At 32.8% G+C, this 16,779-nt stretch overlaps 1 protein-coding gene and 1 long non-coding RNA gene across 2 annotated transcripts; both read left to right on the forward strand.

Moving 5' to 3' along the window:
- Nucleotides 1-3,074: 3,074 nt before the first annotated feature.
- Nucleotides 3,075-10,366, forward strand: LOC143082998 (L-tyrosine decarboxylase-like). Its single transcript, XM_076259085.1, has 8 exons — nucleotides 3,075-3,128; nucleotides 3,836-4,150; nucleotides 5,172-5,523; nucleotides 5,745-5,884; nucleotides 6,951-7,322; nucleotides 8,256-8,471; nucleotides 9,098-9,286; nucleotides 10,358-10,366. The coding sequence occupies exons 1-8, from the start codon at nucleotides 3,075-3,077 to the stop codon at nucleotides 10,364-10,366; spliced, it is 1,647 nt and encodes a 548-aa protein (XP_076115200.1).
- Nucleotides 10,367-11,162: 796 nt separating this feature from the next.
- LOC143075082 (uncharacterized) lies at nucleotides 11,163-15,357 on the forward strand. Its single transcript, XR_012978230.1, has 3 exons — nucleotides 11,163-11,285; nucleotides 13,035-13,517; nucleotides 15,042-15,357. It is a non-coding gene; the product is annotated as an uncharacterized LOC143075082 (long non-coding RNA).
- Nucleotides 15,358-16,779: the final 1,422 nt, after the last annotated feature.

Genomic DNA, 16,779 nt, shown 5'->3' on the forward strand with positions numbered 1-16,779 from the left:
AACGTAAGTGTTTTGACTTGTAATAAAACTAAAATTGGGTTCACAGACATCTGTGTACTTTAAAAGACATCTTATGTGTTTTGACTTGTTATAAAACAAAAATTGGGTTCACAGACATCCGTGTACTTTAAAAGACAACTTGGATGCTTGAATAATATTTAAGGATAATGTATACCCTTGTGTTGATACAATGCTAAACATATGAAAATTTTATAGAAAATCAACAGCTTTTCCCCTTGTACTCTCATATTTGGCAATTCGATGCTTGTTGATAAAGGATTAATTTTATTGCATGCAGCGCTAGCAATAATTTCCTAAAAAAAAGTTTATCAATTTAGATATTGGTTAAGGTTTATGACCTCTTCTGTGGCCTGTGAATTACGAAATTTTCAAACTGCAGTAGTATCAAAACTCCCTTACAATTTTGTTAGTGAGGCATAGATTATTCTTTTTTCCTACCCTCTTCATCTGGTGTCCGCCACTGTAATTTAGGGGTGAACATGGGGTAGTTCCCTTTTCCATCCCTGTTACTTTTTTTATGAAGCATAGAATTTGGTTCTGGTTCCCGCCCCTGTAATTGAGGGGTGTGAACCATATAGTTTTTCTATTTTACTACCCTCGTCACCTGGATCCCGCCCGACTCCCAATTCCCTCTAACCTAAGTTAACTCCGACTCATTCCCAAGCCACAATTCAAGAATTATGTCCACCTCAGTGGCGGATTAGGGAGGAGACGTTCATAGGGTTGCCCCCCCCCCCCCACTCCCTATTTGCCTTAGTTGGAAACTCCCTTAAAAAATGACTGGATCCACCCGTTCGTTTTTGTAATCATTATTGATATATGTACAATACACTTTGTGGATCCTCTTCATCTGGTTCCCGCTCTATAGTTATTGAGGGGTGAACATGGAGTAGTTCCCACTTCCTTCCCCTTACTTTGTTTTGTGAAGCATATAATTGTTTTTATTTACTAACCTCGTCACCTGGTTCCCGCCGGACTCCTAGTTACCTCTAACTTAACTTCCATTCATTCCCAAGCATCGATTCAAGAATCCTGTTCACCTCAGTGGCGGATTAGGGAGTGGAATGGTCCGAGGGTTGGACCCTCCATCAACTCTTTCTCCTGGATCCTGGATCCACGTGGCCGCTCGTACTTGTTACCATAATTGATATATATATATATATATATACAATACACTAGGGATATTATTTGGGAATTTTTTAAATGTTTTAATCAATTAGGAACAACAGCTAAAGGAAATCTTTCGTATCAAAGACAGTGGCATCCGCAGCCAAGCAGTATGATGACCATTATTTATTAATTACCACTATTACAGCTAACAGTAACAGCTCCGTACTAGACTATTGAACAAAATATAAAAAGAAGGCAATATGATTGTATGTAAACACACCTTTTTAAGCAATCATCCTGTCCAACTGGAATAAGCATTTCGTATTGCTTTACACACAGTGTGAGCTCTAACACTTTGGATCGACCAGATTGTCACATATATATGCGGATTAGTCGAATCGATGGTGAAGGGGTATTTAGAAAAAATACAAACATCATATAATAAATAAAAAATATCATATGATACATCAAATGATACGTTTCACGGAAGTGGGGAGAAATCCTATTTTTTAATGCATTTTTTTTAATATAAATTCACTGATGGAGATTTAATGATTAAGTATAAATACCCTGACAAGCATTAGCCTTTCAAAAAGGGCTAGTCGACTCTTAGCTGATGAAAATGGAAAGTGCTCTCGCTTTGTAGATTAATTCATTTACTAGAATAGCCACGTGCATCAATCAACAAATTTTACCACACACGTGAGGTCACACGTTATGAAGTAGTATATATCGTTTAACGTTGTTGTTTACGAAACTCCAGAAGATTCGACTATTTATAGATAAAAGTTACCTGTGTACCAATATCATGAATATGCATGATAAATGACAAGGCAAAATTTAATTGCTAAACTAGAGAGGACAAATCCGATACTCTACGGGATTGAAGGACATTTACTAGGTTTGGATTGTCCTAACCAATCAATAAACTTTGATTATTCACGTCTCGTAATATCTTCCAATCAGGTAACAAGAAAAATTCACGCACTGATTGTCCATCGTTCAATTCTAATATCGACTCCTAGATGTCGACTAGGAGTCGATAATGGAGAGCTTGGTCGATTTTAAAATTGAGGGGTGTAACTTGTATATTTTAGTCGTCTGCAACGGTCAAATATTCTACCTTAATGGAAAAGTTTGAGTCGTCTGCAACGGTCAAATGTTCTACTTCTTTTTTATATTGTTGTTAAATACGATAAAAAGTAAAATCACAAAAATACCGAACTTTGTGGAAAATTCAAAACGGGTGGCGGATAAATGATTGCCTGTACAGAGGTACTTTCTTTCACTTACTTTATACATTTTACAATATATATAGCCGTTCCGTATCAAAAAAGCAAAAGTTATCTGCTTGCTTTGTTTTGCCTTTCATTAAAAAGTAATATTATGTATATAAAAAATATAACAAAAAACACCTACCGAACTCCAAAACAAATTAAAAAAAGGGAAAGTCCATAAAAACTGCCAAAAAGTGAAAAACAACGTCCATATTAATGACCTTTTACTTGCATTTCCGTTAAAAGATTGGTTTAACCTGGTTTTATAGCTAGCCAAACCTTTCACTTGTCTGGCAGTTTTTTACAGTTTCGTTATATTGACATGATTTGGTAAGCAAGAAATATGTGTTAATTTTATGCACGTTTACTATAGGAAAATCATGTTTCTGTCTTCATAAAAAGATGCATTTTTCTATTCAATTAGATCCGAAAGAAAGTAGCATGGCAATCATGTCAAAATAAAATGTACCAGTCTATCTTTTAACAGTAAATTATTTAAAGTTATTTTTGTACCATTTAAAACTTGGTTCGTCAACCTCTCGAAACCTGACCTGAATATTCGTTATGACTTCAAACTTCAACGGTCAATTAAGAATAACATTATAAGGTTGAATATCACTTTGAACTATAGAAAACCTGTATAATAAAAAGTTTTAGTTATGCGCAATGTACCATGTACCATGTCGATATGAACAAAATTATGTTACCAGTACACTTGACGTACTAGGATTTTGAACTCTGCTGATGACAATCCTTTGTAATTACTTTATAAACTTTTGGAGTTTTCATAAAGCTAAGTAACCCTTCTGGGAAGGAGACACATTGTCAGAGGAATGATGAACGATACTTCATCCCAACGCCTGCACACTGAAACAATGGCTGCATGGTTTCTTGGGCCAAAATTAGAAAATATCGACATACTGCAAAATCTAACTGCATATTCGTTTTCTGAAACAGCTAACTTGCGACAAAGTTTATTCCCATTAGATCGAAGCTGTATAACAGAAGACGTCCGGCAAAGTGAAGTGTATACAAATCATATTAAGAAGTTAGAAAAAGAATTAAGGAAAATATGCCAGGATTTACAAAAATCTCCAAATTTTGCGAGCACAAGAGTTGTGGTATGTAACAAGAAATACTTTTGATTATTTTTTTTAATTTTCTGATATCAACTTATTTCCGTTTCATCTTTTGGTTTAATATTTTGTTGATTACTTTAACATATAATGAACAACCAAAGAATTTGGCATGAAGCCATGGCTTTATTTAGTTAAAATGAGTGTAACTTCTGTCCTTGTTAATGTCATAACGTTTTGAATGTTTGTTCTTTTTTATAACAAAGGACATACAGTTGTTTGTCTGTACAATCAATATTTGAGAATATATTTTTTTTATCTCTAAAGAGATAATTTCTTAATTGATTTTAGGGTCTTCCATGTAGCGATACAACCTTATCGGGAACACTTGGATACTTAGCAAATATACTTTATAATTCCAATAACATCGACTGTGCTGGTGGCCCTGTAACCACTGCCATGGAAGTTGAAGTTGGAGAACAGCTATGTGAAATGATTGGATATGAGACGTACAATACACATAAACCATGGGTTCACATCACTTGTGGAGGTACAATAGGTAACATAGAAGCTCTGTGGGCGGCACAAAATATCAAGTTTTTCCCTCTTGTTGTTCAAAAGGTTATGACCGAGAATCCTGGACTGATAAGTTTTCCTGATGACGAGGTAAGATAAACCGATATATAAATACGTTAAAAGGATAGGGCATTCAGATACAGACAATGTTATAATAGACGATGAGACGAATACTAAAGATGAAGCCGTATAAACATTAAGTAAACATCAACATAGTCTATAAAACATCATGCTCTTCTTGCACCTTTATATTAGCATGTCATATAACTGCATACTTTTGGTCAATCCCCTTTTTTGGCATAAATATAAAACAGTTCACATATTGCATGTGTGTATGAAGTTTTATAGGATGTAATCCAAACTACATTGTACAAAACATTAACTTATCTTAAACCAAACCATGAACTTTCTTACACCAAACCTTAACTTGTATTTAACCAAAACTTTAACCAATTTTATACATTTTCGGTAATATAAACTATGAATCTTTAGTGCATTTCCGAATATAAATATGAGGGTTATTTTCCTGTTCTCGTCTTCATTTAATTTTTATATATATTTTTTTTATGTTTGGGAATATTTTTACTCCTATTCATCGTTGTGATTCTATATAGATTATCACGGTCTTGTTCAAAGCAAGGTAATTCATTCCAAGCAACGGTTACGCGCGGTTTGGTCAAAGTGTATGATTATCACGTCGAATAAATTGTCTACACACGCAAGTTCATTGTCACTTTGTCGGATGAGATTATATACTTTAGCCTGTTATATAACATAGAATATAAACGTAACAACTGATGTTGGAAAGACATGAAGGCAAAAACAAATTTTAGTATGGGTTCGATACTGTTCCAATAAAGAAACGAACAGGTTGAATGTCTGATTTTTTTTTTATATATATCTAAGTCAATATGTTCATTCAAAAGGGTTTAAAAGCTTTCAAAATAACAAGTAAATAAAATAATTTCCTTTTAAACAAACAATTCTAAAAAAACTTAAACATTTGAAATAATCAATCAAAGAGTTGAAACATTTCCTTGAACTAATTTCAACAGTGATGTTTATCAGCAAAATGAAAAGTAATGAAATTTGATTTATACAGTCATTGTGAGCTTCTATCTTTTATCAGATTTATGATACAGAGAAGGTTTCTTTCCAAAATATAACGGAAGTTTCTATTTGGAATGCTATCAACATGGATATTGATTGCACTGTCGATATGGCAAAATCTATTGGCAATCACATGAATGGTGAGAAATTTAACAAATTGATAGACAAATATTCATTATCATCTCTTGGATGGTACAACTTCATGAAGATGTATAAGCTAGAAGAAGCACCAGTTGTTATATGTTCTGCAGCATGCCATTACTCACTGCTGAAAGCCATGGTCCTGCTTGGTTTAGGGAAAGACCAACTCATACAAGTACCAACAGATGAACATGACCGTTTAAACGCACAAGGTAAGTTGAAAACAAAACATGCTTGGAGTTTTATTCAAGAGCTAATTCTACAAAAGAAAATAAAAACTATTCTTCAGAAAATTATTACTGGCTATCTATATTGTGCCATTTGTTGACGCATGAACATGATGCTGAAAATAAGACAAGAAACGCGAACAAAATACGACAAAAATCGTTTCTCTTCGCCTCTAGTGTTATAATCAGCTGATGGTTTTTTTTAGAATTGGATAAAACACTTTCTGATTGTGTGGAACGGAAAATCCCTGTGATATCTGTTGTATCTATACAAGGATCGACCGAATTTGGTGCTATGGATCCTCTTGAAGACATAATCATTCTGAGAGAAAAATATATGAAAAAGGTAAACAATTCAATTTTAAGTCGATGTACATTTGTTCCAAAGATATGCAAGAAACTTTGAAAGATCGAGGAGGGGTATAGAAAAAAGGTCTTCATAACTTCTCATACCATGCAGTACAAATCAATGCTAAAGAGTTCATTTGACAAATGTAAGAAAGTTTGAAATTATTGAAAATAAACTCATCATAGATACCAGGATTATATTTTGTATTTATGCCAGTCGCGCGTTTCTAAAAAAAAAAAAGACTCACCAGTGACGCTCGAATCCAAAAAAGTTAACAAGGCCAAATAAAGTATGAAGTTGAAGAGCATTGAGGACCAGAATTCCTAAAAACATTTGCCAAAATACAGCTAAGGTAATCTGTTCCTGAGGTAGACTGGCCTTAGTATTTCAAAAATTTAAAAGTTTTGAAATCAGTTAATTTATAAACATGACCATATCAATGATAATTCATGTCAGCACTGAAGTGCTGACTACTGGGCTGTTGATATACGTGGGAAATAAAAACCATTTCAGAACGTTGTGCAAACTTTTGCTAAAACTATTTATGATTGGAGGCAGGCAAAACAGAAGAGTTTTGTCGAACATATGGTTTTTTAATTAACTTATAGTTTAATACACAAATAGTGCATTTTGTTTACGTTAGACTCATCAATGTACCTCGAATGATAACTGTTGAAAGACCAGTAATTTACCGCAGTTCAACTAAAAATCGAATAAAAAGACAAGGTTAAAACAAAAACTAAGTTAACCGTATGAAATCCAAATTGAGCGATACCAGTTGCGACGACACGTTAACCGTCTCACCCTGTTATCTACATTGCATTACCTCGATGCATGCATCACCCACCTGCATGCAAGTCCACATGGTAAAACGTGTACTAGAAGTCATAGTTTGCTACAATATTAAATCATTGTCTATTACCTTAAGGAAAGAATGACACTAAGACATCTGACAAATACAAAGCCTCATTTTTTCAAATGACTCTGTGAACTCACAGAAGATAAACACATTTTGTATGACATCATAGTATTGATTTGAGTTTTAATTTTCAACTCTTTATAGGGATTGTATTTCTCTGTCCATGTTGATGCGGCATTTGGTGGATATTTTTCATGCATTCTTCGAGAAAATAATGATTTGAGTATTAGTCAAGATAATCCCGAAGAGAAATGGGTTGATTCAATGCTGAGTAACTATACGAGAAATCAACTAAATTTTTTAAAGATGGCTGACTCGGTTACTATAGATCCACATAAATATGGTTTCGTGCCTTTGTCAGCAGGTGCGATTTGTTATAGGAATGGACTCATGAAACATTTTGTAAAGCTAAAAGCATCTTACATTGATCATGGATTTAACGAAAGCATGGGCATATATGGTATCGAAGGTTCAAGACAAAGTGCAGCCGTAGTTAGTGTATTGCTATCACATAACGTAAGATTTCTGTTATACGTATTTTAATATCTCCAAGGTAAAACGAAGGTAGTTCCTTAATCTCTCTATATAGTTAATGATTTTTCTCCAATATTTGACGATGCGATGCGGGTAGTTTTTTTTTATAGATATAATCTTTTTGATCCTATTTGGTATCAAACGCAAGGAACAAGTTTTTTGAACATGTTTTGTTAGAATATGCGAGTTTCTTATACTTGGAATACAATTGCAGCCAATTCATTAGGGAGACAATGTTTAACAAAAATTAAAAATTATAGTGACCTTATATGTATACAACTTTCACTAAATCCATAAAAAGTATATACAAAAATGTTTGTAAGTGAGTCGATGTCATAACATACCCAGAAGTAACTAAGGCACTCAAGATGAAAAGAGCCGTGAACTTGTTGTCTCATTTGTCCATGTTTAGCTACTTTGGCGAATCCTATTCCATCTGTACTAATCTATTTTCGTGTTGCTCAGTCTTTAGTTTTCTATGTTGTTTCTTGTACTATTATTTGTCTGTTTGTCTTTTTCATTTCAAGCCATGGCGTTGACAGTTTATTTTCGATTTAAAAGTTTGACTGCTCCTCTAGTATCTTTTGCCCCCTTTCGCCACTCTCATTCTTAGGTTCTGAATCAACAATGCATCAGAGGATTTCCAACAGTCAAAATATGAACAAACAATTCAAAAAAGCTTTACATCAATCAAATTCCAAAGACCTTTAGAGATACTGTTTAGAATTTTAAGTATATTGATTTTCTTAGAACAAAAGTTTCCGTGCAGCCTCTTTCATGCTGGCACCTAGTCAAGAATATGACAGATGTTATCTATTCTTTTGATGTGTTTGAGCTTTTTTGTCATTTGACTACGGAATTGCCGTCTTAAACTTTTCTCGAAGTTCGTTATTTTTGATAATTTACTTTATACAGGTTATTGGATTGGATAAATGCGGATATGGAATAATTTTAGAACACTGTCTGTTAGGTTCTAAAATGATGTATTGTAATTGGTTGACGATTGCCAAAGATGAGGACAATTTTGTGTGCTTTCCTGTCATGCCACTACCTAAGGGAACAACATTGGAGTATGCAAAAACTTTTATAAAGAAGTTCATCACTGGGAAATCATTTGAGGATATAACACAGGTAAACAAATCATTACATATAAGATAAAAACTCCATTACATATTGTTATTTTATATCGGTATAATGTTCTAATCTTTATTAAAAGTATGCATTATAACTTATAAGCATCAAATTTATGCATCGATGATGACAGTTATGCATCCTGAACTCTAATATTTTAATTCTACAATGTACATGTATACCATATTTGTTTTATCTTTGAACAAACATTCATTGCAGCCGGTTTGTAGAAAAAAGACCTAATTAAAATCTTAATCATGCTATTAGAGGGTGGATGGTTACAAAAAGATTAAACGCATGAATATTGAAATAGTAAGAGTAAGCTTTGATGCATGCTAAAATTTCAATAGATTAATAATTTTAAGAGTATGTTTAACATATTAAAATTACAAATGGTTCAAAGTCTAAAATATCCCTTGAAACTATATGCAACATGAAATATTGTACATCATAGACTGAGAAGAAGCGCATACAAAAGGCTATGCAAAATACATTCTATCGATATAATACTCTGGTAATTATGGGAAAAAATATTTTAGCAGTTGTTAACAAAATCAAATATAAATTTTGCTGAAAATCATATGAAAAGAAATAGGCGTTGGAAGATCTTTCTTTTATATTTTCAGACCAAGAATACTTTAGAATTCCTCAGAGGTATAGGATCAGACACAGTGATGACCCCTTTTCTAGTTAACTTTAAAACAGGAGATGTTTTAAATGATAACATTGAAAAATGCAACAAACTAAATGTTGAAATTCATCGTCGACTATCATTAGTCAATACCAGACAAAATAATAAGAGAAAACCGTTATCTGTACTACGTTCAGCGATGTCTAATGACACTAATCCAATAGTTTACGCTTATGTTAAGGATATGCTAGGTGTACGTATTATCTATTCTTTGAGAAAAAATCAAACCAAATTATACACGTAGATGTGATAACGAAAAAGTACTTAAAGTAGACTACGCAATCAATGCATTGAATACTTATCAACTCCACTACAAAATTGCACCATGAGAGCGAAAAATTTAAAGCACATACAAACAAACAAACGAAGAGTAATACAAAAAGAAACACTAACCTAACACTAGGTAACGAGTTTTGATCTGAAGTTATGATTTTGATCTTATATCGTATAAACTGGACATTGAATAACAAGGTAATTATCAGTGTTTCAGTAAATTTTCAAACTTATTCACTGAAGCAAATTCAAAACAGTTCAGATAATTTGCCTGCCGTCTATTAAAATATGCTTGCTTTTTACCTGTACACATTGACATCATACTTAATTGTCTTAAAATCTACTGAATAGTACAGAACTGATTGCAGGCAAATTATATGTGCTATGGTCGCATTCTTGTTTTAAAGTACTGTCAAACCTGTTTTAAGAGACCACTTAAGGGAGAGCATGTTCGGTAAGGTCCTAAAATGGCCCCCTTTTTTAGCGTAAATTTCAAATTCGGATTTATTGACGAATATCACAATAAATTATAGCTAATACAGTGACAAGATAGAAAATAAGCCATTTTGTTGAAAACTTTACGTTGCTGTGTTTTATTATGACGGCACAAGTTGTACCCATATTGATTTTTCATGGGTAAATTTCCATAGATTATTGGACAGGAAACATAGAGCGCATACGTCGACAACAAAGATATTTTAAATAATGTTTGTGAAGACATTTCACATGTCTTAATTGAATATTAAGTTTGTCGATGCCTGCGCTCTATGTTTCCTGGTCCTTAATTTGGGTGAAATCCTGCTGATTTTATCAAATTGCACCAAAATACCTTATTTTGACCTTTTTGGGATGTAAAAATCAACGTGTTAGAATTAAACTTTGACAAAAACAATACTGTTTAACTTTCTCACATGTCTTAAAGGCAACATAACACATTTATTGTCTTGTAACTATGAACTTTATAATTGGGGACAAATATGGCCCTTACCGAACTTACTCATTTATATGAAATGTACTACAGAGGGATCTAAAATTGGTGGATTTTGTTTAATGCAGGTGGTCTCTTAAGCCTGAAATTTTATGTATACTGCAGCTGTGCTATTTGAGCAGTAAAATTGCATTGACCGTATATGATACACAGTCACTGACCGGATATTGCCTTGTTTATGACAATGATAATGCGTTTCCGTAGATTTTATTTATTTATTTATAAAACATACCGGTTTGCGGAAATTTTGCATCTTCCGCCCAAAATGAAGAAATGATTGTTTTAACCCTAAATAATTCATTTAGAACAGTTATATAAGAGTTGCAGTATATAAAGAATAACCATACATTGTCTCGAAATATAAATGTTATTTGTACTCGGCTCGAAACAGGTATAAAAAGCTCGGCACAGCCTCGCTTTCTGCCTGTTTCTAAGCCTTGTACACATAACATTGCTATTTAGAGACAATGTATGGTTAGTCTATATTTAAAAGAGTACAATTTAACCAAACGTGAAATGTAAAGAAATTATATCAAACATGATGCTATTAGTTATTAGATTCTTGCAATTTAGCACAAATACTTATTTTATCAAACAAAATCAATTTTAGAAGAAACACACATAACTGCTTCCGAAGCGCGTTTCCATAACGAAGGAAGGCTAAGACTTGTTCTATGATTAATGAGAAAGAATAACCCAGGACATAATAAAATAGCAACATTTTTATTTTATTTAGCTGAAAGGGTCTGGAGGAATTGATTACTTGTTGAACTTTGCAAAGAATCCTTGGATAGTCTACAACAATCAAGTAGAGATTAATGGATCCATATTAAGACAGATAGTTTTAGATACCATTGGCCTGGTATGATTATGCTTACAAAAAACCCCAAGTATTGGGTAATTATAAATAAAGATTTTCCATTAAAAATAATGTTCTAAATCTAAACAAAGTGAGGTATGATCCCAATGACATAGGGCAAAAACTCTGATTTGAGAGGTAGATATTTTCCATAAAAAACACATTGGAACCTTATTAAGTTTAATCTAAGGATTATTTTGAAAAATCTACTCACAAGAATAAATTGTCTCAATTTAAACAAATACGTATGTTCATGCCTTGTTTGCTTCTGTTTTATTGCATAGTTGTTATCATCAAGAGAAATTTCACAAGCAGAATTTTTAATATACATGTATTAAATCAATAATTACAATGCTTTTATAAACAATTTTGTACTATTCCAATTGACAAACCACTATCTACAGTGTATACTTAAGGATGTTTGCTTGTCATGTTTTGGAATTTTTTGTCAGATTTTCGAAATCCTCTGGTTTTATCCATTTTGAATGCCTTAAAAATTTTTGCCCATGAACCCCCATTTTCTTTATAAATCTTTTACAGGTATAATTATAAGCCATTTGTAAAAGTCTTATAAAATCTTTTTTTTTTGATAGTTTTTGAGAACTTTAACTGGTCAATGATAATGCTATGAAAAATCAAGAGAGAACATTTTCCTGCCAAAATTTCAATGGCTAATATCTCGAAAACAAGCACATTGACCCCTATTTTTTTCTTTCTTTTTTGACGCCTCAATTAATCCCCTATCAATATATATATACTAGTTCTATGGAAACTTATTTATTTTGAAACTGAGCAGCAAACATCCTTTAGTGAATGTCTGTTGTCAACTAGAAGACGCTTGGCAGACAGATTTTCATATATTAGTACGTCAGCAATCAGTCTCATGTATATTTTGTGATATTCTGAAATAACAGTGGCGTGGTAATTTCAATATTATACTTCTTAACGGTTGTATTTCAAAAAGAAAATAAATGATTATAACGTGCGACTTCCGTTTCGTAATTTTGTTATATTGCCCCTTCCACCAGTTGTTTTGCTTAATTATCCGGATAAATGTTAGATTACATTAATAAGATGTTAGATGAACGACATGGAGAAATAATAACCACTTCGCTAAAAAAAAATAATGGTATTTATGATATAAGATGCAAAAGAAACGTCACGTCATTGGAACCAATTAACATTCGTACCAAAGATGAAACTCAGAAATGCATAATAAATGGAAATTGAACGAACAGTCCTATCAAAGATGATTCTTAAATAGGAATGACATAATATGTAAATGGAAACTTCATAGAGGATATTTAAACTCTTATGTGGAAAACAAATCTAACAAAGCCTTAACAAACTAAAGACAAAAAGTCAAAAAGAAACAGTAAACAAAACATTACACAGAAAGCTAACGATTGACAACACGGACCTGACCAAAACAGGGGTGATAACAGACCGATTCATATGTCGCATCAGTATTAGGCGCTGTTATAAGATGAACGTCCTTCATCGTGACCCGATAACAACTCTTCTTAATACGAATATTAAATAGGACTAAGATATGATAAAAGATAAACAGCATTGACACGAAATATCTGCTCCCCATGAAAATGAAAATGACACAAATAAAAGAAGAAGGAGGTTAAGAGACCTGATGAATAACCAGGATACAGATCGTATCTGTAATTATATTTGATATGATTCAGTAAAATTAAGTACAAGGGTATATTAGATAATTTGTTCTTCTATTTTATTATGCAGATTACAGATAAACCATGGTTACATCAGTTTTTAGTAGCAGGTATAATGTTTGAAAACACATTTTTCTGTGAATATATAACAAATCTTAAAAAACCAGGACATCAGTATCAAGCCATTGTTAAATTCCAGTTTCTTAATGCATCAGATGCTGAAAAGTACAGAGCAAAAACCAAAGATAAGGCAAACAAGTACAACAGGCAGAACTACTTATTTATGCAGATTGATACACAAATGGTTCTAGGAGCAATTATTGAATCATCACCGGAAGTGGTTTATACTGTTAGCTTTTATGATGATCTACCATCGACAAACAGTAGCCCGTTTATGTCATCCGTCAAGGTTAAAGTTGACGATATACCATTATTCCGACATGTTGATATGGTTGATACAGATAGGAACACCGTAGACGATTATTTTCTTTATGGAGATATTCACAGGATTCACATGTCAAGAAAGATTTCAAAGATGTCGAACAGTCTTCAAGTAAGAACCATTATAATTTTAAACTGAAGTAATAGTCCATAAAAGAATCATACTCAATTGAAATTATGTTGAATATCTCTTTAAAGGGTACAGTTGAATATTTTTTTTCACCAATCAGTTAAAATATTAATGTAGTTGAAAGCGGCCCGTTGAAAGTACTGAGTGATATTTTTTAATTGGTTCCCCTCAGGCTACTATGACATATATTGGCATGCTTTTTAATAAATTCAACAGGTTATTATGTAAGTAATCCCCTTTTATCATGGTTGCATAACGAGTTTTATAGAAATTATTTCTCACCTGGACAGGATCCATTTGAAAATGTTTACATCTCAATATTCTTAATAAGTTTTAAAACAAAACATTTTAGGATTCAGACTCATCTTTCATTTTACATTATTCCTGACTGGACTTGTTGTATCCAGTATTTATAAGAAAAGAAACAATCTCTTCATCTGTTTTTTAATATATCAATGATTTGCAATGCAAGAAGCATCAGGAGCAAATGAAAAAAATGTATAATTAGAGCCATATATTTTCAATATATAAAAGTATTTATCATCAAATTAGACAGAATGAATATCAGTAATTAATACTTAAATAAAGGCAAGAGCAAGAACAAATACCGCTGTTCAATAGTCATAACTCTATTGAGTCCGGGTATCAAACTAAAATCGAGGGAAACACGTCAACTATAAGAGGAAAACAAAGGAACAACAGAAACACTAAACTACAACTAAAGCCAACATACTTTGAAACATACATTGAAAAGATTGTAGATTGGATAGAACCTTGTTGTATGGCTTGCCGAACCTGTATGACAGTGTTAAACATACCGCTAAAATGACAAATTCAGAAAACTCAGCATAGAGCAATACATATCGTTAGATAAATTCGTACTATGATCTACTATGCATGCTTTTTTGAATGGAAATTGTCACGTGTCAATAAATTCTCAGTAGCACGAAAACCCATGAGACGAGGATAAATAATAAATACAATATTGTATTACAAGACTGCATTATCACAACGGACACGTATATATTTCCGCCAGTGTTTCAGTATTGGACAGATGTTAAGGATTCAGTTTTATCTGTAAATTTCTTCATCATACAATCAAGCAAAATCTAAAGTTACAAATCCTCTGGCTAAGTTGACATAAAAAATATAAGTAGGTCTTTTCAGCCATGTCCTCATAGCGGTATCATCTTTTATTGCATTTAAATGAAACAAGCAGACATTAGATTTCCATTTGTATTCGACATTTGTTTTTGAATTGAACTTCACTAATGTTAGAATATCAGTTTTTTGCATTGTGAAAATTTTACTATATTGATTTCGGTATGATACATCTGTATTCATCACAATACAGAAAAAAGGAGAAAAAGCGTAGTGATTTCTTGTACTCGAATGTTTTTTTCTAATTAGGTGAAGAACCCCTCACTGCATGAAAATGTATATACGAATAACTATCTTGTGAAATATATTTTAATCCCCTTAAATAATCATTATTTCATGTTTTAGATTGCAGTTTTATCAGAAAAGCCTTCAGATTTACCTCTTCATTGGATAGAACAAGGAATGGACGTATCACTTGAAAATAACAATAATCCACGTGAACCTTTCAGTGATACACAGTTCGCCATTCAATATTCTGGACCTGATGGGAATATCTTAAAACAGACAGTCCAGCTAGATCCTGTATTCGGACGTATTGATTTGGCTGTTTAGAATTCTAATGGCAAATATTTTATTCAAACACTATATCCACATTTATTAGATATAGATCCAACTTTTTATCTTTGAATCTATAGTATAATGTGTAGATTTGACCAAATGATCAACCTAATAAATAAAGGCAACAGTAGTATACTGCTGTTTGAATTTTATAACTCGATTGAGAAAAAAACAAACAAATCCGGGTTACAAACTAAAACTGAGGGAAAAACATCAAATATAAGGGGAGAACTCTTTGTAACACACATAGAAACGAACTATAATAAAACAATGGCAATTTTCCTGACTTGGTAGAACAAAATGGTGGGTTGAACCTGGTTTTGTGGCATGCCAAACCTCCCGCTTTTATGGCAATGTTTAATATGTAGGACTGTAAAGTGCGATGGGTACGCTAAAGTGCGATGGTCATGCTAAAGTGCGATGGTCTACGCTAAGTGCGATGTCTCCATACGCTAAAGTGTGATGGTCCGCGAAAGTATAGACGTAAGAAACGTGGTAGGATTATGACGTTGACAGTCGTTTATACAATCTAAAAAATGAACCAACATATGGCGAATAGTGTAGGAAAATATAACATGTATTTGTACTCGATACGAAAAAGAAGAAAGCTCGGCAATTGATCACATTTTTCTTGTAATTTAAATCAAGCTTAAAGCCATTTACAAATAAATGTTACTTATTCCGACAATGAACCCATTTGTACTTTTATTTACAATGACGACTGTAAGGGAAGGAGTTCACATTATATATAGCTTGAATGAGCCGGCAAGCTACACCAATTATCAACATATGTAATACACTCGAAGTGTTAAAAATTTATTTAACAGGAAATACAGTATTTTGTGACACCTAAATTACCTTTTTGGCAATTAGTACGTGGTCGGTCTACTTTATTTAGAAATAATCATTTAAGCCTTCTGATGAATTATAAAGACTATCACATATGTTATACCCAAGTTTACTAGTTTTTACAAAACGATTTTTTTTTAAATCCATTTATTTTAACGTTTACTCCCTCGATCCTAAATACCCAATTGGTCCATCGCACTTTAACGTGATTAATCCTCGTAATTTAGCGTACAAACAACCATCGCACTTTAGCGTGAGACACCATCGTACTTTAGCGTAGACCATCGCACATTAGCGTGACCATCGCACTTTAGAGTACCATCGCACTTTAGAGTCCGACAAATATAACATTAAAATGACAACATTAAATGACAGGACTACAATACAAATAAATTGGATAACATATAGGACAGAGAAACACACGAATAATAGCTAAGGGGATGACCATTTGATATTCGGGGGGGGGGGGGGAGGGATTTTCTATTGTTTTCAATCACATATTTTAACCGACTAATTCTATTTGAAGTGATGATGCAATAGCGGAATTTAAATGCGGTTGCAAATAGTCTACCGACCTATTAGATTCTAATATACTGGTCACACTGCTATAGCCTATCCACCTTGGTAATATCGAAATAGACAAAAAATATCATTACTTAAAAGAAACATTCATTCA

This window comes from Mytilus galloprovincialis, chromosome 1 (assembly GCF_965363235.1).
Source record: "Mytilus galloprovincialis chromosome 1, xbMytGall1.hap1.1, whole genome shotgun sequence".
Lineage (NCBI taxonomy): Eukaryota > Metazoa > Mollusca > Bivalvia > Mytilida > Mytilidae > Mytilus > Mytilus galloprovincialis.